General features: G+C 39.1%; 2 protein-coding genes across 6 annotated transcripts in view; one reads left to right on the top strand and one right to left on the bottom strand.

Annotated features, from left to right (window-relative positions):
* The window catches only part of WIPF3 (WAS/WASL interacting protein family member 3), a 303,238-nt gene extending 282,739 nt beyond the window's left edge, over positions 1–20,499 (top strand). For all 3 annotated transcript variants that reach the window (XM_061464885.1, XM_061464884.1, XM_061464886.1), the window contains one exon: positions 20,488–20,499. The gene's annotated coding sequence lies outside the window, so the exon portion shown is untranslated. The remainder of the gene's footprint in view (positions 1–20,487) is intronic.
* The window catches only part of ANKRD28 (ankyrin repeat domain 28), a 117,706-nt gene that overhangs the window by 64,850 nt on the left and 31,702 nt on the right, over positions 1–21,154 (bottom strand). Inside the window, exons 1-2 of one of the 3 annotated variants that reach the window (XR_009745395.1) lie at positions 10,589–12,104; positions 9,440–9,523 (exon numbers count right to left, since the gene is read on the bottom strand). Coding sequence is in view for 2 of the 3 variants with exons in the window: in XM_061464873.1 (XP_061320857.1) it covers positions 9,440–9,523; positions 10,589–10,705 (201 nt within the window). In the remaining variant the exon portion in view is untranslated. Of the gene's footprint in view, positions 1–9,439; positions 9,524–10,588; positions 12,105–21,154 lie in introns of those variants that run through there. The other 2 variants (XM_061464873.1, XM_061464874.1) reach the window with 2 other exon arrangements.

Raw genomic sequence — 21,154 nt, forward strand, 5'->3', positions numbered from 1 at the left:
CAGCAGGAAATGCAGAACTTCAATTATGCTTTGAAGGTTACAGTCTTTAGTAATAATCACTAAAAGTAATACGGCAAACCAGACATGATCTACAAAATCATTATCACTAAGAATCACACTGGAGACTCAGACACAAAATCCCTGAAACACATTTAAATTTGATCTAAGTATTCTTGGTTCTCTACATCAGTGCCAAATTTTCAGTGTTAAATAACAATGACTGAAACAAAACCTGTCTGTCAAATCCCCAACTACTGTAAAACAAGTTCAGTGCGCAGCCAATACGGTAAAACACCACCATGCAGATAACCAAGCTTGTTTGCCCCGTTTAGCAAACGGTATAACCATATTAGCATAGTACCCAGTGAGCTTACTAGACCTGATGAGAAGGAGAATATATTAGCCTGAGCAGTAGACCACACTAATATCAATTCATACGAAGTCTCTCAAGAATATTTCTCATTACCTGTTCAAGGCAGCACCATGCCAAGTAACCACATTCTTCTTTTCAGAGAATCCTAACCTTTGCAATGGTAACTTTTTGAGAAAGAAGAGAACCCAGAGAATTCAGCATACCAAGTAGCAACTTCCTGATGTTAGTCAGATTATCGCATAATTCTGTTGAAGTTCTGTTTGATCACTAAAAACAGACACTCAATACATCTGAAAATATCATCTGCACAGGCTAAATACAGTGTTATCAACATGAGGCAAGGAATTATTCCTATTTGGACTGGCAAGTTTCCCTCATTAAGAGTTTCAATTCTGAAGAAAAATGCCTAATTATACAAAACTGTATTTAAAGCACTCTGAATCTGTTTCTACACCAGAATTGGAACTCAACACCATTTGGACACACTTGATATTGAAGCTGAAAAACACGATTCACTCTAAGCCACTTAAAAGGAAATAAGACATCTGATTATTCATTACAGATGACATGCTTGAAAAAACATTCCACACTAATGAACAGGAAATCCACCACTTTTAAAGTTCAGTAACAGTAAAGAACAGCTATATTATGAACTAAAACCTTTGATTAGCTGGGGGATACTCTTCAGAATATAAAACTTGCAGCAAGTTTCCACAAAACTCAGAAGAATTAGGTCTCCAAAGCCCCACTTCTGGAATCAGTCAGGCTTCAGATCCATGGATCAAACAGCCTTGTAACAGATCCTTTAGAAGTAGAAGCAGCTTTCCTATAGGAAAAGCTTCCCTACATTTCTTGCAGCAAAGCTTCTTCCTATCCCTTCAGATACATAACATGAATATTCATGTTTTTAAGAACTGTCTTAATTCTTTACCAAAATAACCCGTGGACATTCCCATATGGTGGTACTGAACTGTACCTACTCCCTTAAAAATACCTCATTAAAACTTTAGCATATTTGGTGGCAAGATGTTGTACAAGCTAGCTCTGTATCTTGTTAATAAAACACCAAACAGATTTGCCTGTGATAGTCACATAATGCCCTTCTGAAAAACAATTCCTAGACCTTCTTGCTCACAAGACACTTCAGCACCACATTAAGACTGATGTTCAGCTCCAAGTTCTGAGCAGGTGGAACCTGCTCCTGTCTGCACAGGATTACAAACTCCCATAAAATAGGATTCTTCACAGTATTTTCCTGCCATTCTTCAAATGTAAAGAATTTTCAATGAAATTAATACTATAAAGCCAGAGAGCCTTAGGACTGATCATTTCACCAGGCTGCTCACACAGGAAAACAGGGGTTCCTGTTAGTGCTGGAAACATTTAAGAAAATTTTGGAAGTCCATAAGCAAGCAGGACAGAGAAGATGAGCGCTACCATTAGTCCCCCAGACTACATACTATTTTCATCTCTCCCATACGCACAAAAAATGTATTTACATATACCTCATGCAAAATGAAAACATACCAAATTAAATAAAGCCATTAACTACAAAAATGGCCAAGTCTGTTTTGTGGTTTATGCCCATCCCAACTCCATCTGCTCCCTGTGAGGTCTTGCTGCCCCCCCACTTGCCCAATACATCTGACTCTCTGCTCCAGCACCCGAAGCTGGGTTCCAGGCAGGGGCTGCCAGGCAGGAACTGCTACACTATGTCAAGGCCTGTGCTTCTCATGGATGTTATTTTACTGGAAGGATTCTCAGTATTTGTTTATACAGAAATATTTTATTTCTTCTGTGACCTCCTACAATCATTTCAAAGGGCTGTTCTCACTGTCGATTCATTACATGTTTTCTCTCATTAGCATCTCATAAGCTACTATACCTTGTGAAATATATAATTACATACACGTTTTATATATAACTTGTCTGTGTATCTATGTAGGCACACACATGTACATATGTGTCTTTTCAATATGTAGTTCTTATTTGCAGGGAAACATCACAGCAAGTCATTGTGTTTGATAATCCAGTGGATGAAACTGGATTAAAATTACTAGTACCAAATTTGAGCTGTAATTCATCCTATGTTCTTGTCATATTGAAAAGTCTTTCAAACTCACAAACACCTGTAATTTTATCCCTTAAATCTGCTACATTCTAAACTGGAAATAAAACCAGATCACAAATAATGTTCAACTGAGCATAAACCTTTTTAGTGGGGAAAAAAAAGCCCAAACCAACAAAGAAGCCCCCCCGAACCCAACACGAAAGTTGAAAAGAATTTTAAATTGATAAATAATTTGGAAAATTAACAAACAGTTTTAAAACAATCTTTCCTTGATAAAACCTGAAGGTATAACACATCACATCAGCTACAACTAACACATTATAAAATATGGGAAATGAAAATTTGCCCTCATTCCAAACCTCCCTGAGAAAAAAAAAAAAAGTGTTCTCAATAGTGGAGAACACGCAAATATTTCTCTGTACTTTATTAACACATCAAAAGTCACATTGCTGTGATTACAGACTCGAGATATTACAACATTTTTGGAGAGAAAGCCTTAAATTTAAGATTGTTTTAAATAGGTCCAAATTGTGTATTCCTCCAAGGCATTATTACAGCTACACATCCACATTGTCAGTCTAGACAGTTCAAGTTACAATAATTACAGTATCTCCTTATTAAATGTTTGCCTGCAATTGAAAATTAGCAAAGACCCATTAAAAAAAAAATACTTATTTTCTTTTTTAAAAGTATTGCTCAAGAAAGGCAGGCTTCACAGCCTGACCTATTCACATAGGAAGTAAACCAAATGAATAAATAAACTGTGCTCTTCAGAATATCTTACTATTTTCTGGATGCCATCTGAATTCCTCCCTCACATTTACATCAGCAAACCAGAAGTGAAGAGCGCTGATTACAGAGTCTGTCCTGCCAGGGAATACAGTAAGAGGCTGCTCCACACTACCAAATACGTTAGTGCAAGTTTTTGTTGCCAACTCCAGCTGCCAACACAAAAAAGTCCTGCAAATAGTCTATGCTGCCTGCAGAATCACGCCAAAATAGCTACTAAGACTGGGTCCAATGCACGCCTGAGACAAACAGACTAGTTGGCAAACACGTAATCTCTCACCTCTTCAGAAACAGCTTGAAGAATTAAAAACTGCACGATTCCTGCTTAGCCTTTGCTACATTATGCTGGTTTTTAACTCCTGTTTATCCTCACCAGTTCAGATACCAAAGCCACATGGTAGCTTTGCTCTGACTGCCAAAAGCTTTATCTAATAACAAGAAGTGTTACAGATGAACTGGCCTGGAAAACTATTTCCCTGCAAGCATTCTCCGGGTTTACCAAATCACAAACAGTTACAAAACATCACAACCCTTTTCTTCTGATCAAGTCACAGTATTCCTGAAGCGCAAAGGAGTAGGATTTGTCACGCCTGCATGCCCATTGCTTTTATCTGTCCCATGAAAATCTCAGTGCAAAACTGTCAAAGCTAACTCCAGTGTTTTCAAAGCTATTTCCGCTCCCTGTTAAAAAAACAGCCTCCCTGAACCACCCCCCCCCCCCCCCCCCCAAAAAAAAGCACAGAAGCATGGTATTGCAGAGGAACCACCACTATTTGAAAACATTACATATTCACCTCCTCTGAGCACTGACTTCCAGCTGTCCCAACCAACAAATTCTTACACAAACACGGCTCGTTACAAAAGGCACTGATAAAAAAAAAGGTATAATTCAAACAATTAATGCAAAGTAATTAATGCAGAAAGGTTTTTAGAAGCATAGGTATGTCAAAGTAAAGTGAATTGACATCTGTAGCTGTATGCATGCACACCTTTTATCAAAAACAATAATAAAACACATCCACATTACTCACTGGTCAAAAAATTGGCTACAGAAAGATAACATAAGGGTAAAAATATTCCTAAAGATTACTTTTACTTCATTAGACATTAAGGTTTTTTGTTTATTTGTAAGGTTCTGGACATAGAGAGCTATTTCAATGTAATTGCTGAATTAGGCAGCAATTATAGTTTTCCACATAATGATGTATATAAAAATTCTTTTAATATATGAAATAAGTACTGAATGTATTTGTATGATCAGAACATTGAATGTTCCATATTTCAGCCAAGTAATTCAGGATTCCCTGTTCTAGACTGCATTCTCAAGTCTGCAGAAGAAAAGAACAGTAACCCACAAGGTTAAGATAAAAGCCAGGACCTCACGCTCACTACCAGCTTTTGTCCTATTTAACCTCTTTCAGTACTTGGCATCACAAACAATCCTTCTTGGTTTCTTAAATCGTGCTCTAATTTTCATTATTCGTTCGTGAATTTCTAGGATATCTGAAACTCTCAATAATCTGTTTCTCCTTGTACCCAAACCCAATGTTGTATGTGAAGTCCTAGACTTGTCACCAAACTAACAAACCTATTCTGGTCTCTTTCAGCATATGCAACGAACTCCAGAGTAAAATAAGCTAAAACATCACCAGGAAATCAAGTAAGATGTCATATCTTACCCTAGACCAACATCGAGAAACATTCTCCTAGCATGCAAATAACACACAGAAATTACCCAGACTTCAGCAGGGCTGGGAATGGAGCCCACATCTTTACTACAACAGTCAGCAGACAGCAACCCTATTGCTCAATATAATAGATTCAGATACTTACACTTACCCTCCTATTTGGACCTGGCACTTTGGTGCTACCAGATCATACCCCTTGTAAGTGCCAGGAACAAAACTCATCATTTATGGGCAACAGTTCACCATTATCTAGTACAGGTGCGGGTAAGGAGGGCAGACAGGATTGTTTGGTTTTATGGTTTTGTTTTCTTTTCCTTTCTTCCCAAAATAGTAGCACAGGTGAGCTTTATTTTTTTTTTGGTTACTTACTATAGAAAAAAAGCTGTGCTGAATGGCAAGTAGTCCAGACTAGAAATCATACAGATAACCCTGATTCCAACAGTCCTCAGTACAGTATGCAGAATTTCACTTTCCCATCTTACACCTTATGTTGGAAGAAACCGCACCAACTCTCACATAACGCACCTTTAAAATATATTTTGTAGTTTAAATTTATTTTAATCTCACAAAGCACAATGAGCAGTAAGATACAGGTGTTTTGTGTTTAAATACGTATAACATATGTCAATATCACTATCTTAAATAGGAGCAGTGAGAACTGTCCAACACTGGGAGAGATCTGTGTGGTTTGGGGATTCCTCCAAATAGAGCACTTGTTCGGCTTAGCATAAGAGCAAGGGGCACACTGACACCAGTTCCAGAGAGGATCAGATGTTCATCCCCTCAGCTAAGATCAAGTGCAATCAGGTTATAAAAACTGCATATTGGGTTACCTGAAATATCACTTGTCATGGCAAGAAATATTATCCTAATAGGTCTAGGCGGAGGACAGATTGTTCTGATTTTGAACAACCATTTCAACAGTCAGATAGGAAACCTTTAAACTATTTTTAACAGTAAGCTTGTATGCCCTCCACAGAATTATATTACCATTAAGTAGGTGAGATGAAATATTCCATTTTCATGATCGTTTAAACTGAGTTTACATCCTAAAAGTTTGGGTTATGAATGCAAATAGCAGTTTGCAACAATAACAGGTCTCCAACTCTGAAAAACAAACAAATCCCGATTTAAAAAAGGCAATGCTGAAATAATTTAGTTAGCTGAAACTAACTGCTGAAAAGTAGGTACCATTCAAACTAGCCATACTAATCTAATTAGCAAGAGCAGGAAATGTTGACAAACCCCATTAACTGATATCACATATGTCAGTTATGACACAAGGTCTTCCTTACTGCCAAGTCTCAAAAAGCTCAGGATGGTACGAAGAAATAATAATAAATAACATACATATATATACATACACAACAGAGAGCATAGCAAGAGCCATGCATAAAACAGAAACTGTATCAGGTTTGACGTATGTGGTACGTGTGATTTAAGCCTGACCCATGAAACAAAAGCAGATACTGTTTCTCAAGCTTTCTTGCGGAAGGTGGGGGGAGATGGGGACAACCCCTTCCCCTCCATTTTTCCATTAATGGAAGCCTCAAGAGAGTTCACTTTCCAAATAACATACTTGAACAAAGTTCCTATAAACCAGTTATGTCTATAAAGATGCTGCCCCCTTCCAACTTGCATTTCTGAACCACCATTTAAGCAGCTAGGGATACCCTCCATTAGCTCCTTCTTCTCAAAAGATTACAACTGCAGGGTGGAATACAATACATACTTTCTAAATCTAGACTGAGCCAGTGACTCAAGAAGTCTGGTGTGGCATGAACAGAGAACAATCTTCTTCCTGAAAAAGCCTGTTTGCTATCAGTACGTCATCTTACAGTCGCACGCAGCAACTCATGCTATGAAAAGCTGCCTATCTCAGAATCTTTCTAAATATAATGCTACGGTAGAAGACATCATCTGTTTTAGGAATAATGCTCCAATACAGCCCAACCAGGGTGCAATCTTTAGATATTACCATAATATCTAACAGTTACCACTGCCTAGCTTTAAGAAGACAAAAGTACAAACTCAGCTCCTTTAGTTTTAAAAGACTGAGCCAACTGCAATTAATGTTCATGATAACATACCCTGGAAATAAACAGGTGAAAGAAGCTCAATGATAACAGAAGGAAAAAACCACCCACATTTCATCAAGACACTAACAACTTCTCTAGACGAATGTCACCATCACAACAGGACTTACAACAGCTCTATCTGCAGTTCACTACCGGGCAAAAGTAATTAGCAGAACCCTGCTAGGTCTCCAGTTGCAGAGTCCAACCCCATGCTCTGGGGACAGGAGGAAGGAAGGAATCTCAGCTATTAGAATACAAACTGCAAAATAATTAGCTGCTCCTGAGAGGGGGAGATGACTCTGCAGAGGCATTGGAGGGAACAGCTCTGGAATTCAAACAACTGTACTGAAGCACTTGGATAACAAAGTGGAAAAAATCTAACATATACACTGCTCTAATATAATCCACAACTGTCAAAGCAGTTTATTGCAGTCCTTCTCTTTATTAGGAAATATACATAACCACTTCATTTCATTCACTTTTTCCCTCCTGTCCACACCAATTTTTAACATGTAACTAAGGGGACAACTCTGGATCTAGGACATACAATCTCCAGCCAAGTACATACAGCAAATGGAAACCCAAGGAAAAGAACAAAACACAGAGGCAGACACAAAGAAAAACCCACTAGGCAGTTTACTTCATATCTACCAAATAATGGGTGAATTTATGTGCTCCTTTAGTTCCAACAGCATTTGAAGGGATACACGTGAATGTAGTATTAAATACTGTAGTAGGACTAGAAGTGCCATGGTCGGAAGGAGTGGTCACATGTGATTAAGCATCTGCCTAAGCTGAACAAGGTGGCTGCATATTCGTACCGGATGGATTCTAAACACACCTTGGGTGTTTCTAGCCTAAGATGCACACACATTCTGTTAAAGGGACATGTATCCACAGAAAGGAATAATAACCTCCAGAGTTTTTATCTTCTACCTACAGCATTTTTCTTCACTGTTAACTACCTGTTAGTCTGAAGTAACCACCTTCAAAGACATCAAACAACTGTCTGCTTTCCTATTTAAGCACATCTGCTGACTTTGTCTTTATGGGCAACTATTTGACAAAACTTGAGATAAAACAGACACCAAACCCAAACCACTACCACACACATACTGAAGTCTAGCAGAGGCTTTTGTAATAGATAATCAGAAAAACAGAGAGATACTAACCTAACTTTGTTCACAGGGACTATAGCTATGAATGCTAAACCTGACTTACACATGAAGGAACAAAAATGAAACAATATAGACTAACCAGCTTTCAAAAATAAAAATGGCAACATGACCAGAGTGAACATATGAGAAGTCTGGAATAATATGCAACTGATAATCTGCTGTTCAGCTATGAGAGCAAGTCTTTTGATACTGTATTACCCACCATTCTATCTTGCTTCAGAACATGCAAAGCTACTGAAAAAGGAAACAAGTCCAACCTCATCAAACAGAACCTCAGATTTGACATCAACTTACAGGGGGTGCCAACTCAAGTTCTTCAAGACAATGTGAGGGCTCTCTTGTATTTCAGCTGGCATTGGTCAGACATAAATTCTGCATAATGCTTTTAAATATCAAAATATACAGACCAAACTATTTTCTTTTGGTTTACATCTCTCACGAAGAAAATGCAAAGCATTATTATGGTCTTGCATTGGCCACTAAATTGCATCTAGATGTTGGCCTTTGCTTTTTAGCACCATTCTTGCTCTGATCACTTGAAAGAGAAACAGCTACATATATTCCCATAGTTTTATAGCCTAAAAAGTTTAGGTCAGTCTGCTTTAATAATCAAAGCAACTTCTAATCAAGGTAAAGAGCTTATGCTATATTATCCTGCAAAAAGTCAAACTTGTACTAGAATTTCAATAGAAATTAACTACAGTAACTGCATGTTGTTCAAATCTTGGAAGTTCACCCAGTGAAATAAACTCCATTTCATTTCTGTAGTGCAGTGTCTGGGTTTGCAGCATTGCAAACAGGACACAGAAGCAGAATTTCTCATTTTTACTTATTAACATAACCATTAGGCTTCCCTTTTTAAAACCCACTATTAAACCTACCTACTGAAACCCCAGACTATTTTCTTATACTAGTCTACTGTATACTATACACTGTATTTAATCAAGGCCTACATAGCATCACTCTTGTCTAACTTTCTAAGAAGTGTGATGCAACTGTATAAACAAGCTTTTCAGTTACCCAGGCACTGAAGAACTAACATCTGAAAGGAATACAGAATTAGGTCTTTACTATCAACACAAATCTACAAAACTACACTCCTTCCCAGTATTAAGCATAGGCATAGGCTTTACTTTGCTTATTAGGTAAAAGCAGTAAAATCTACAACTCACAAATTAGCAGTCTTAAAGTGATTAGTACAGCAGAAAGCTGTATCAAAACAAAGCTAAAACGTAGTCAAAGCTAATGGTGTTTGGTTTTACCTGAAAATTAACATCTTCTTTCTTAAAAATCAGTGCTCGAACTTCATCGGGATCTCCATTAAATATAGCTTGAACCAATGGTGGCTGAAATGAAGGAAAAAACCCATCTTAGAATATAACCCATTTCAGCTTTCAGAGATACACACATGTTCTTTTGATACATAACACAAACACAAGATGATGACGAAATAAAACATCCCAGGCAGTAATAAAGAAACCAGCAACACCATTTAGAATTGAAGAAATGCCAGGTTTCAAAAACGTCAGACACATGAACATAATGTAAGTCAGTGAAACATTGAGGGGAAAAAAACGGCCAGAAGATTAGCTTATAACAGCTGAAAACAGAACTCCTTATAATAAAATTAGGGCTGTTATGTGCTGCAAATTCTATACAATATAAGCAAGCAAACCCCTTTTACATTCGCAAGTGACTGAAGTTACTGAAGTTTTTCACCTGTTCGGATAGAGTGGGAAAGCAAAGTGCATCAGATGAGTATGGTAACAAATTCACACTCACACACATCTATTACTAAATATAGCAGGGTTTCTTAGTCAGAAAAGCTGCTGAGGTATGCTAGCAAGTCAAGTCAAGTCAGTCACTTGACAAAACAAAATAAATCAATAAAAGCGCAGTCACCAGCGTTGACCATTTCCAGAAAGTGGGAATTTGAATCAGTTACATCAAGATTTTGACTTATGCTATTTCTTATTCTAGCTGAGAATAGCTCCTGCTTGATGTACATTATATACTCTATCCGTTCTCAAAATAAACACAGCATATTACTGCAATGCAATGGTTACATCAGTTTCTAAAGTAGTATTGCATAAATGTACCACTGAGGAATAGGGAGTGGAACAGGGGAAACCATTTTCTTCAAATACAGTTTACAAAGCCTTCTAAAAACCCTCTGCTATTAATACAAGAGTTGAGATCTGTATTGCTGCACCATAAATAGTTACATGGAAAGGAATGGGCCCTTGCAAATATTAACTCTACAACTAAGTTTCTGTTTTTTCCCTCTTCAGTATCAGCAGTTTTCACCACTTTGTCTTGTTTCAGCATCATGCACATTCATGTTAATATTACTATTGGTATTTGCGACAGCACTGTAAGCAGGAAATATGCCAACAAAGGACATGCCTTACCAGCACTTTTGCAGGGGGTGACGGACGCAAAGATACATTTTCCTGAGGTAATTTGGAAATGAATGTGGGAGAATCATCTTCCTCCTCCTCCAAAACAACAATACAGACTCGACTCATTCGATCCGTTTGAGGAAGCAAAAGCAAACGGAAAAATGCCAGCAATGGTATTTTTGGAACCAGACCACAGGTATCACAACAGGGACCGTATGAGGAAACACTTTCACCTGTTTCACATGCACTCACAAAGTTGTGAGTGCTACTGCTGGTGCATTAGCATTTTAAACAGGACACTGCAATCCCCCCTTACACTTCATCTTTCAGATCTAAACACCCTGAGATGCTCCAGACAATGCTCACAAAAAAGTTGTTCTCGTTAAAGTAAGATTTCCCTAGGCATTGAAACCACAGAAATGGAATTGTGGAAGGGCTGATAAAAATATCCCACGATCCAATTCCATCCGAGCAGCACTCACTGCTGCACACAGCTGTCCTCTCACAGGCAAATGTCTTTGTTGATGTCACAACTTCCACGGTGTCCTTCTACCCTCACAGTGAGATCATTGTTGCAGAAGACACGACACCGTCCTATTGAGGACAGAACAAGGAACAATTGCCCTGAGAGAGACGGCTGCAGCTATACCCGCTCCCGCAAGGTCAGTTTTAAATCAACCGTCGCAGCTTTTCTGGTGACTGAAAATAAACGCGCCTTCTGATCATCCTGTCATTCTACAGCTTCCTTTTCTCAGTGCAAGAAACAGCCCGGCCAGAAAAACACATCTCATTTCCACAGTTATTCAGGACCTGCTTAGAGGAAAATAATTCTTTCCCATGCAAGAAAAATATCTGCAACGTGCAGCGCGGCTGCAGTACATTTACATGCGATGAGTCAGACCACAGGGACAATGAACTCCTTGAATAATGCTGCCGGTGGAATCCAGCCTCCCCAACCGACAGCGGCGCAGACGGTGTTACTCCATCAGGGAGACGAGCAATGCGGAGTGTTCGTTTCCCCTTCAGCGGGCAGTAGCTCCATCAGAGAACACGCTACGGAGAAATGCTGTTGAGGAGGAATGCTTCAGCAAAACAAGCCAGCTACTGCACATAAAAGCTTGAATTACTGCCTGAGACTTCTGCAGAAGCAGTTCATCACTCAAGTGTTTCTTTTGATCACCATGTGCATACAGTTCCCATGATAGTCTTCATTCAGATTGATGGGGAGAGGAAAGAAAAAAAAAATCAGACTCCGTACATCTTCTCTGAGCCAACTTCTTTATCCAAACATCTGTCACTGTGCCAACCTGCTTCTCCTCTTCAGTTAGAGCTTCTGCTTATCAGGTTTTTCACTTGACAGGTTAAACTACACAATCAGCAGATAGCCTTGCAGAGCTTAGAAAAAGCCTGTCTGTCCGAGCCGGTCACTAACAGCCCGTAGGAGCAGCGGACAAACCACTGCCACAGCAGCAATCCCACTGAGCAGCAGCCTGACGAGCAGCGACTGCAGCCTGGCGGGGTGAAATGCCTAGTAATGCTCACATGTCACACTTACCAGAGAGCTCAGCCACTGCTCCCAGCGCAACTTCCTCTGGCACAAAAAAAAAGGCCGCCTTTTTCTTTCTTTTGGGGGCAGTCTTTGCAGTTACGCCTGTGCCAGCCCTGTGACTAACGCAGCCGAAAACGTAAAAATCCTATCACTGGGAGCAACTGCTTCAGATTTTCCACTAAAAGCCACAAGGAAATGTGGTGTGCTGGCTCTGCTAACAACAACTGGAGCAGTAAACAACTCCAGCATTTTAACTGCTCTCATATGGCACTGGACAGAGCAGCAAAATAGCCCTCGCTTAACTCACTGAAGACGAGGAACTCCCCACACGAATAATCTGAAAATTAAAGTAAAATCACTCTCTATGCAATCAGCTGACCATTAGAAAGACAACTACTAATGGCCAAACCCACGGTTACTTGCAACTAGTATAGACAAACATCTCTTCGGCTTGACAAAAATTACATTGAGTATAATTTAAATATAAAATAATAATAATATAAGATAATAAAACATAATAGAAAGCCCTACAACTTGCTGAATAAATCTTTCAGTTTCAATCTGCCTAAACGGTGCTGGCTTGTGGGTGTATTATGTAAATGGCTTCTGTCAAAGTTGCTGGATAAGCTTCAGTGTTACAGGAACAGAGGGAGGGATTTTGTTTCTGCTGTGCAATATGAAGGCACTTGTCCTTCAGTGGCTGGAGAGATCAGATTTTGTCAATGGTGAACAAGTTCACAGCTTTCCAATAAAGCATTTGTACTCGGGTTTCACATATAAATCCCAGCAGAAAGACAGGTTTAAGCAGTACATTAAATGGCTTGCTATTAATAGACATACTGAATTCCCACCTTTGGAGGCCACAGGCAGGAAAAGCTCACATCACCACTCCTGAAATAATGTCTATGATAGCTTCACTGCAACATAATGAATTGCTTAACACACCCCTGCTGGCACTTCATGCAAGTGAAGGGATTTATAAATGCAAAAGAGCACCTTAGCCTTAGGCTTCCTGAGCTCAGGACTGCTGACCTGGCTGAATGCAGCACCAGTGTCTGATTCACCATGAAATTTTGGATTCAGATTTCCCAAGTGCTCTCATTTCTAGCATGTGACTAACAAAACATCTCTACAAATGTATTCGGTTCATTATATAAAGCCCCATTGTTAGCACGCTGCACTGCTTTGTTCTAGCATTTCAACCATTTATTAACAAGAAACAGCACAGATTCACATGAACACATATGACAACTCATGTTCTTCTTGGCCACAGCAAAACCAGTTTAAATATAACCATGGACATCCTCAAGACTCATCTACTGCAACACCCCACTGCCTGCTAAGCACAACACAGCAACCACAAGCTAGAAAACAGTTTGCCTTCTATTTGTGAAAAATGCCCTAAGGAATAGACGCTGCAGCATAGTTGCATAACTAAACACTCATTAAAAATAACAAGAAATATTAACACACACACACCGATTTTAAGTCTACGAGCAAAGTACACTGACAAAATGCATTATTTGGGTTTCATACAACACACACTCTTGTTGGATAATCATCTTCTAACTAAGATCATATGCTTAGTGAAATGAACACTTTTCTCCAATCAGTACCTTTATATAGTAAGCAAATGCTAAGGGTTTCATATGCTTGCTTTGGAATTACCAACTGGACATGTTGCTAGAGAGAGATAATGCCCAATTTAGTTCAAATTCTCCAAAAGCTAATGTTCTTGGTGCACTTAAAATCAGCTAGTCACCTTAAAAATGTATATGACTTCACAGTCAATTGTGAAAATACAGAAGAGTTAATATTTGACTCTACCCTGATGATTATTCTAGAAATCTTACATGTAAGTAAATAAAATACAAACTATTTAAAAAAACAAGTTAATATATTCCTTGCATAACATTATATAATTTTGAATGGTGACATTACTAAGGTCACAGACTTAAAAGCCAATACATCCCAGTTTGCATTAGAAGAGAACCAACACATTGACACAAGTCAATATTACATTGATCTTGATAGCAATCTAAACCATGTAAGTAAGCAGAACCTCCCCCCCCCCCCGCACTAAGAATGTGCATGTGTGCAATTATTTCCGTAACTAAAGGACAACCCAGTTCTAGAAGCATTAAACTTTTGGTTACAATGACGTAGCACTTAGAGGTTACTTAAAAAAACAACCTTCCCGGCTTCCATCCCTTTCAACTGAAGGCAGAGCCTTCACCTCAATGCAAACACCGTCTCTAATCATCCAAGGTATCTTGATGTGCAAAATACAGATTTCTAATGCTACCCCACAGCTATTCTGAAAGCCAACAGCTGAATTTCACAATTATACTAAAAGAAATCAAACAAAGGTTTCAGGTTTTCAGCCAATTATCTTCTAAATTTCAATGCAGGAGAAGAGACAACAGTAACAGAGAACGAAAGCAGAGTAAATTCAAGAGGATTAATTTAAGCATCCTCTGCCCAAACTAATGTAGGGATCGTAATGGATTTTTGCAGAGGTATGAAGAAAGAACAATGCATCTCCCAAGAAAAACTTTTCAGTTTACCTTAATAAAACTTAAAGTAACTGAAGACAGCTCATCAGCATCCATCTTCTCCAAATGTCACGTAATTCCAATCAGAAAGCTTATTAAATGAGTTGTAGGCAAGAAGGGTCAAAAATGGCCTAACTTAAGAAAAAAGAACGTCATGTCTGCTGAGGCTTGAGGGTGATTATCCAATAGCCTCCACAATATCAAATGGTTAGCAAAGTAAGAGTTACATATTAAGTCTAAAGTTTTAAGAAGTGCAATGGAGAGAGAACAGAAGGAATTTTCATGTGGACAATAGTGAGGATATGCATTTTTGCTAAAAAAGCCTTTGTGCTCTGGCTCCAGGACCTGCTTGCAAATAATAAAAAATAAGTAAATTGATGTTGTAATTTTCAAATTAGACTTGCCAAGAGACTTTCATGGGTGCATACAGACTGAATATGTTACAAGAATGCAATCTGCAGGTTAAAACACAGACAGCAGCCATGTCTACACCAGACAGTAAAAACATGAACTCTGAATTGGCTAAATATAGCATCTGTTTCTACAGACCTACCACTGCTGATGACACTGAAAACCTCACTGAAGCACATTCAGTATCAACAAACCTACCCAAATAAAGATTTCTCTCTTGTCAATCAGCACTTATCAAGCCTTTTTTGGGCTGAGATTTATCCAACTGGTTTAATTTTGTATTTTATGCAATTAAAGATCTAGGAAAGGACAGAAATTGTTCTGTCACTTGCCAGAAAAAATGCAAACTTTAGAACCAAGTCTTGTGAATTATTTTTTAAACAATTCTTATGAGTTCTGCAAGGCAAAAACCTCAATCTATGGATTTCTTCAGAAGACAAAGACCGCTTATAATAGCTACAGCTCTAAGTACACAGGCATGTCCCAGTAAAAGCAGATTTTTATGTAATTTAGCTAGAATATTTACTAAAGTGTTGCCCACATATAGACAGAGATGAGTGTTCAGCATCACCATGAATATAAGCTAGAATACTTCTAGAAGCCTTGTGAGTCACTCATCTGAACTCCTCTGCTGTTTCCTCCCCACTCCTGAGGGAATGAGGTGGCGTCAGCAAAAGGAACAGTCAAAAGCAACAAGAAATTACTACCTTTCTTCCCAATTTTGCTCTGTTTTTTCCAGAATATAGCTGGAATGCAGAAAAGGGAGAGTAGTTTTAGCCTCCAGACTCCACATTTCTGCTTCCAAGGACAAGCAAAATAGCTTTGCTTGCACTTCCCGGATACCACAGGCAGTTCTTTTTTTCTGATGCAAGTATACAGCTTCTATTAAGTCTCAGAGGTATTTTCATTAAATTAAGACTCTGCAATTAACAAAATCCAGTAAATGAAGTCATCGCAACAAAACCTGAGACACCAGCATGACAAAGAAGACAATCTAGCATTCATCCTAGCTTTACTGGAGCAGCACAAGAAAAGTTTGTAATGCAAGATGTCTGTTTATGATTAAGATGTAAACTTAATTTGTACACTTAACCAAACTGTAAGCTTTCACACATATGTGCTCTGGCTGGGGGCTCCTACTGACTCAGCATCAGCATCTAATCGCAGCCACTTCCCTGCCTTTTGACTGAAATGGAAGGCAGCTACTACACCCAACAGCTTTCCTAATAACAACTGTGTATGTCTGACGTTGGAATTGTCATCCTTATAAAATCAACTAGAATTCAAAACAACTCCTGTTTGAGGAAAGAGAGACCACCAAAAAATGCATCTATCCACATACATTGTTATGGATAGTTAAGATAAGTCTGCATCCATGAAGACAGAATAGATACAGACAATCTATTTCAGGTAGTATGGTGTGGGTTTTGGACAGGTGACGGGTTGGTTTTAAAGCAGTTTTTCTTTTTTGGAGAAGGTAAGTGACAGGAGACAACTTCTGCTGGAAAATGAAAATATTACCTCAAAATACCAGCACAAAGAGAGAAGCAGGCAAAACACTTCAGCATTTGTTAAACCCACACAAACCCACAGTTATTAGCTCTACACTTAAAGGTGTTTTGCAAGTATGACAGCTTTTAAAAAACGTTTTTGTAATACAAGAAGCAAGCCTCACTGACAGTTTACACATTATTTTCACCTGTTGGCATAGCAAAGGCAGAAAAGACACAAGACACCAGAAATACTTTTGGTCCCCTTAGTTCCTTCCAGCTCAGACCATGTCCACAGCTAATTTTGCTTTCTGGCACTGAAAACAGCATCAATTACAATAATAACCACAGTATCCTTCCAGGAAGAATTACTGAAGGCAGCAATTTCAGCTGTGCACATCAGTCTGAGAGCAGAGCTGAAGGAAACAAAGCAAGCAGAAATCAAAGGCCAAGTCTCAGCAACCCCTGTTTGCTCTTTCACATGTCAGCTGTGCTCTCCCAGCAGTACCCAGCCAGTTGCTGGGAGGTGAGGCTGGGCAGGAACGCACCGATAGCGGAGCGAACACATCAACTCAGAGACACTGGAAGACATCAACCCACTGTCACAGCTGGCACTGACAGCCTGATGCTTCAGGAAGTGATGCTATTGCTTCTTCTCAAGGAGAAGAAAGAGATAAAGGTAGTTTGGCTGGAGCAAATGCATGACTGCAGAATACCTCATCTCGGTTTTGTACCATCTATCACATTGCCTTGAAAGTGCTTATACCCATAGTGCATACACTCTCATAAATTTACAACTTGAATTAAAATCCTAATAAGATGTATTAGGGCAGCTGGTAAAACAACTAAGAGAATTCCCTTTGGGCACAAAGGCACACACATACACCAACAAGAATTAGTACATCTCCTTTGATCTACTTTTCTACTGATCTACAGTCATACTCTAATGATGAGCACAGGAAGTACTGATCTTATATATTTTCCCTTCAAAAAATTCTTCCTGCAATACTGCTTCTGCAAACAGAATCAAGCTCATAATTTATTAAAATTAAATCCAAATCCACATAATAAAAGGTCAGTTTAACATTGCCTTATTTTCACCATACAATAAGCTTGCTTTTTGCTCTTCAGAGATGTATTCTGGGGCTTGCAGATCAGTGCATGGTCTGCTCTTCAAGGACAGGTACTATAATGCACAAGATCATCATCCCTCAGAGACTGCAGCCCTGAATATTAGTACATCATCTTCTAAAGTACGGCATAAAAGGCTTAGCAGTTTCTTCTTGCTTGGATGCACTGAAACCAATTCCTTACGCCTGTATCCCAAGGAAATTAAGCAATTCTCACTTACCAGATACTTAATCAAAAAACCTCAACCAAGCCAAACAGGAAAGCAAATCCTGACTGTAATCATTCATTGTTACACGGGAAAAGAACAAGTTCCAGCTTCCCTGATTTCAGAGGCTTTTTTTGGTTTGTTTTTTAACAAACCGCTGCTTCTTCAGTAGATGATTAGGAACACATTATACTTGGTCCACTGGGACAGTCAGCTTCCCCACTGAGGCTCATTTAGCTGTATGGGCTACAAGACAATAACCTTTATCCTCACTTTTCTTTTTCCTTAACTTTGGTTCTTTTGCTGGAGGCTGGAAACCCCCTTAGAAGAAAGGTAGCGCAATGCAATGCACCCAGATTCAGCACTGGACAGTGCTGGTGTTGAGACTGAAAATTAGGGAATTCTAGCTGGACCCAAGAAACCTGGAATCAAGTCTATCATTTCCTCATTAAAACTCTGCTGGATTGCCATACTGTTGAGCTTCTGAAGCAGCAAACACCAGTCAGGTAGATCCCTAGAAATAAAAGAGTTGTTCTGCTGCCTGTTACAAGTGACCAATCTGATTCTATTGCTATCTCCACACTAAATGATGACACATAAAAGCTGTCATTGCAGCATGTTTGATGAGTTTGGAATAACACAAAGCAGTTACTCCATTAAAAATCACACCAAGGTTATTCCTCCCAATACTGCCATTTAATGCAGATGTGCAGGTCTCCTTTTCCCCCTTCTCCGCTCCCTGTAATATTCATTAGATGACTGAGTTTTCTAGCACCGTTTCAGTTGCACCAGAGTATGTATCACTTTTGAGCTGTGCTTCACGTTATGTAGAAAGAATAAAGAGACCTGAAATGACTAAAGCATTGAAATGAGAGAAAAGATTCAGGTTCGTAAGAGAAATATCAATTTTGAGAGATAAGAACAGTAGCAGGTAGCCACAAAACACAAACCCTTGTGTTCTACGAGACCTTCTACAAACTTGAAATATGATTCTTACGAGTGAGTTTTTATCCCGTACCACTTACAGAATTTAGGCAGAAAAGTGAAGTCAGTTATGCCAGTCAGTAGAGGGCTTTCACAGTTTTGTATCACCAACCATATGAATCCTCGTGGAAGTTGCCATGGTTATAAAATGTTTGCTTTAATACGTTTGTCTGAAATTCCTATGGAATTCCCACACGGCCAAAACCAGCAGTGGTTGGGAGTGCTCCTCCAACACTAAAGAAGTTGAGTCAGAAACACATACCACTTCCGCTCAGAATATTATCTGGGAAACACTAAAAAGTGATTCATACCATTTTGAGCCATGGAAGGGAGGAAACAAACATCACATTCAACTATTTAAAAACTTCTGTGATGACTCACATCAGCTTAGGACATTTCCAGAATCCGCTGCTTTTCTCGAGTAACAAATTGATTTAGACTGTTGAAGAAAATAAGCTGTTAACTATTGAAGAAAACAAGTAAGACTGATCCGCTTCCAACAGAACCATTCAACTATCAAAGAAAGAATAAACGGAGAAGGGCTGAGGGTTTTTTTTTGCCTCCCCAAAAGATAACACAAACCCCAAGAAGCTCAGTGGGTCATATCTCTGTAGGTCAAAGTTGAAAGCGCACCAGCTGATAACTGCACCCATTTAAGTTTGATTTTAGCTGTATTTGCAAAAATGAGCTTGGAATTTTTCCTTCAGCAAGCCCACTACCTGTTGTGTTTCAGCCACATTCGTGGGGATTCATCATGGTCCATGTTTGGCTTGGGCTCACAATGTTATGTGATTGCAGCAGCCAGTACTAACAAAACGTTAATCCAGACACAGAGGCAACAAGATATAAACAATTAAAAGCAAGGAATAACAAACAATGTGTGGAAAAGCTAAGAACAGAGCACAGCAGTATATCCAAAGAAGTATTACACAGCACTCATTGGCCTCCTGTGATTAAATGACCATAAGGGGAAATAAGAAGTGTTGGACTGAGGAAGGAAAACAACCCTAAGTTGGTGCAATAATATAATATAGACTGCTTTTTTCCCTACCAGAAGGGTATGGGAAAGAAGACTTTTGAATGGAAGCAATTCCTGTCTATCACTTCCCTAGTCTGGCCATCTTAGGAAAGTTAAATTAGCTTTGAGTATCTGTCTGCTATTCATTCATGCGCATAACATTCTGATAAATAAAAGCACTATTATCAACAGGAAACACTGTATTTAGAATGACAGAGCAAGAGCAGCAGATATTTCCTCAGAAGACTACACAACTTACACTATTCAGAATACAGCTCAGATCTTGTCAGCAAGAAAAGCACAACAGAATATACTCCCTAAAAAAAAGACTATTCTCCATTTTTGTCACTACTGAGACTCTCCTAGCAGAAAGTTTTGAAAGTCAGTAACAGTGGGGGGAGGAAGAGGCTGAAATACAACACAGCTCCAAAATTCCCAAACTTTAGAAAAAAAAACCAAGAAAAATTGTTGCCTTTAGAAGCTTCTGTTCAGATTTTCCTACTCATCAGTCATGTGATGGCACAATCTGCCTACAGCCCAGGCTCCCCCTCCCTGTTCCACCCAGGGAAGAGTGCTGTGCCAAGGGCTGTGCTGGGGGGGAGCCTGGTGGTGAGGGTTTTTTTCCAGGATGGGTTTGGGAGGGGAGCATCCTGAATACACTGACTAATTTTCTTTAAAAGATGTGAAAGTTTTCTGTTAAAGATGTTTTAAATCGGATTCTCTCTTGCACAACGGTTATAAGAGTGGAAAGACGATGATAATTTTGATTGGTACAATACTAAAACTGCATATCCCATTCCTACCAGTGCCAATACTTGTAATACAGTTCTGGACAGATATGAATAGACTGTGGCCACAGAAGCCACAGTTCAGCTGGATTGCTCACATGTGGGATTTTGTTTCCATACATACCAGGGACTCAAAATACTATATGCAAGTAAACAAAATGATTTCTAGTTGCTATGATACCACATTTATGCATTTTATCTCTCTTCAGTGTGTAAACACTCACCAACACTGTATACAGATTGTTCTGGTTCTCTTTAAAGTAGTGTAGGCCAATAGCTGCAAGCTAAATTTCCTAGAAATTATTAGGATCCCCTTTCACCTCCCTCATGTCCAAGAAAGAGAGCAACTGGAAACACTCTGGAAAACACAGCTGGATAAAATCCACACATTCACACAGATACACGCACGCACACTACTACGGGATGAGAGAGCTCATCTGAACC

The sequence above is a fragment of the Pezoporus flaviventris genome, unplaced genomic scaffold, assembly GCF_033815535.1.
Source record: "Pezoporus flaviventris isolate CSIRO_AGI_PZ_B2104156 unplaced genomic scaffold, CSIRO_AGI_Pfla_v1 ptg000037l, whole genome shotgun sequence".
NCBI lineage: Eukaryota > Metazoa > Chordata > Aves > Psittaciformes > Psittacidae > Pezoporus > Pezoporus flaviventris.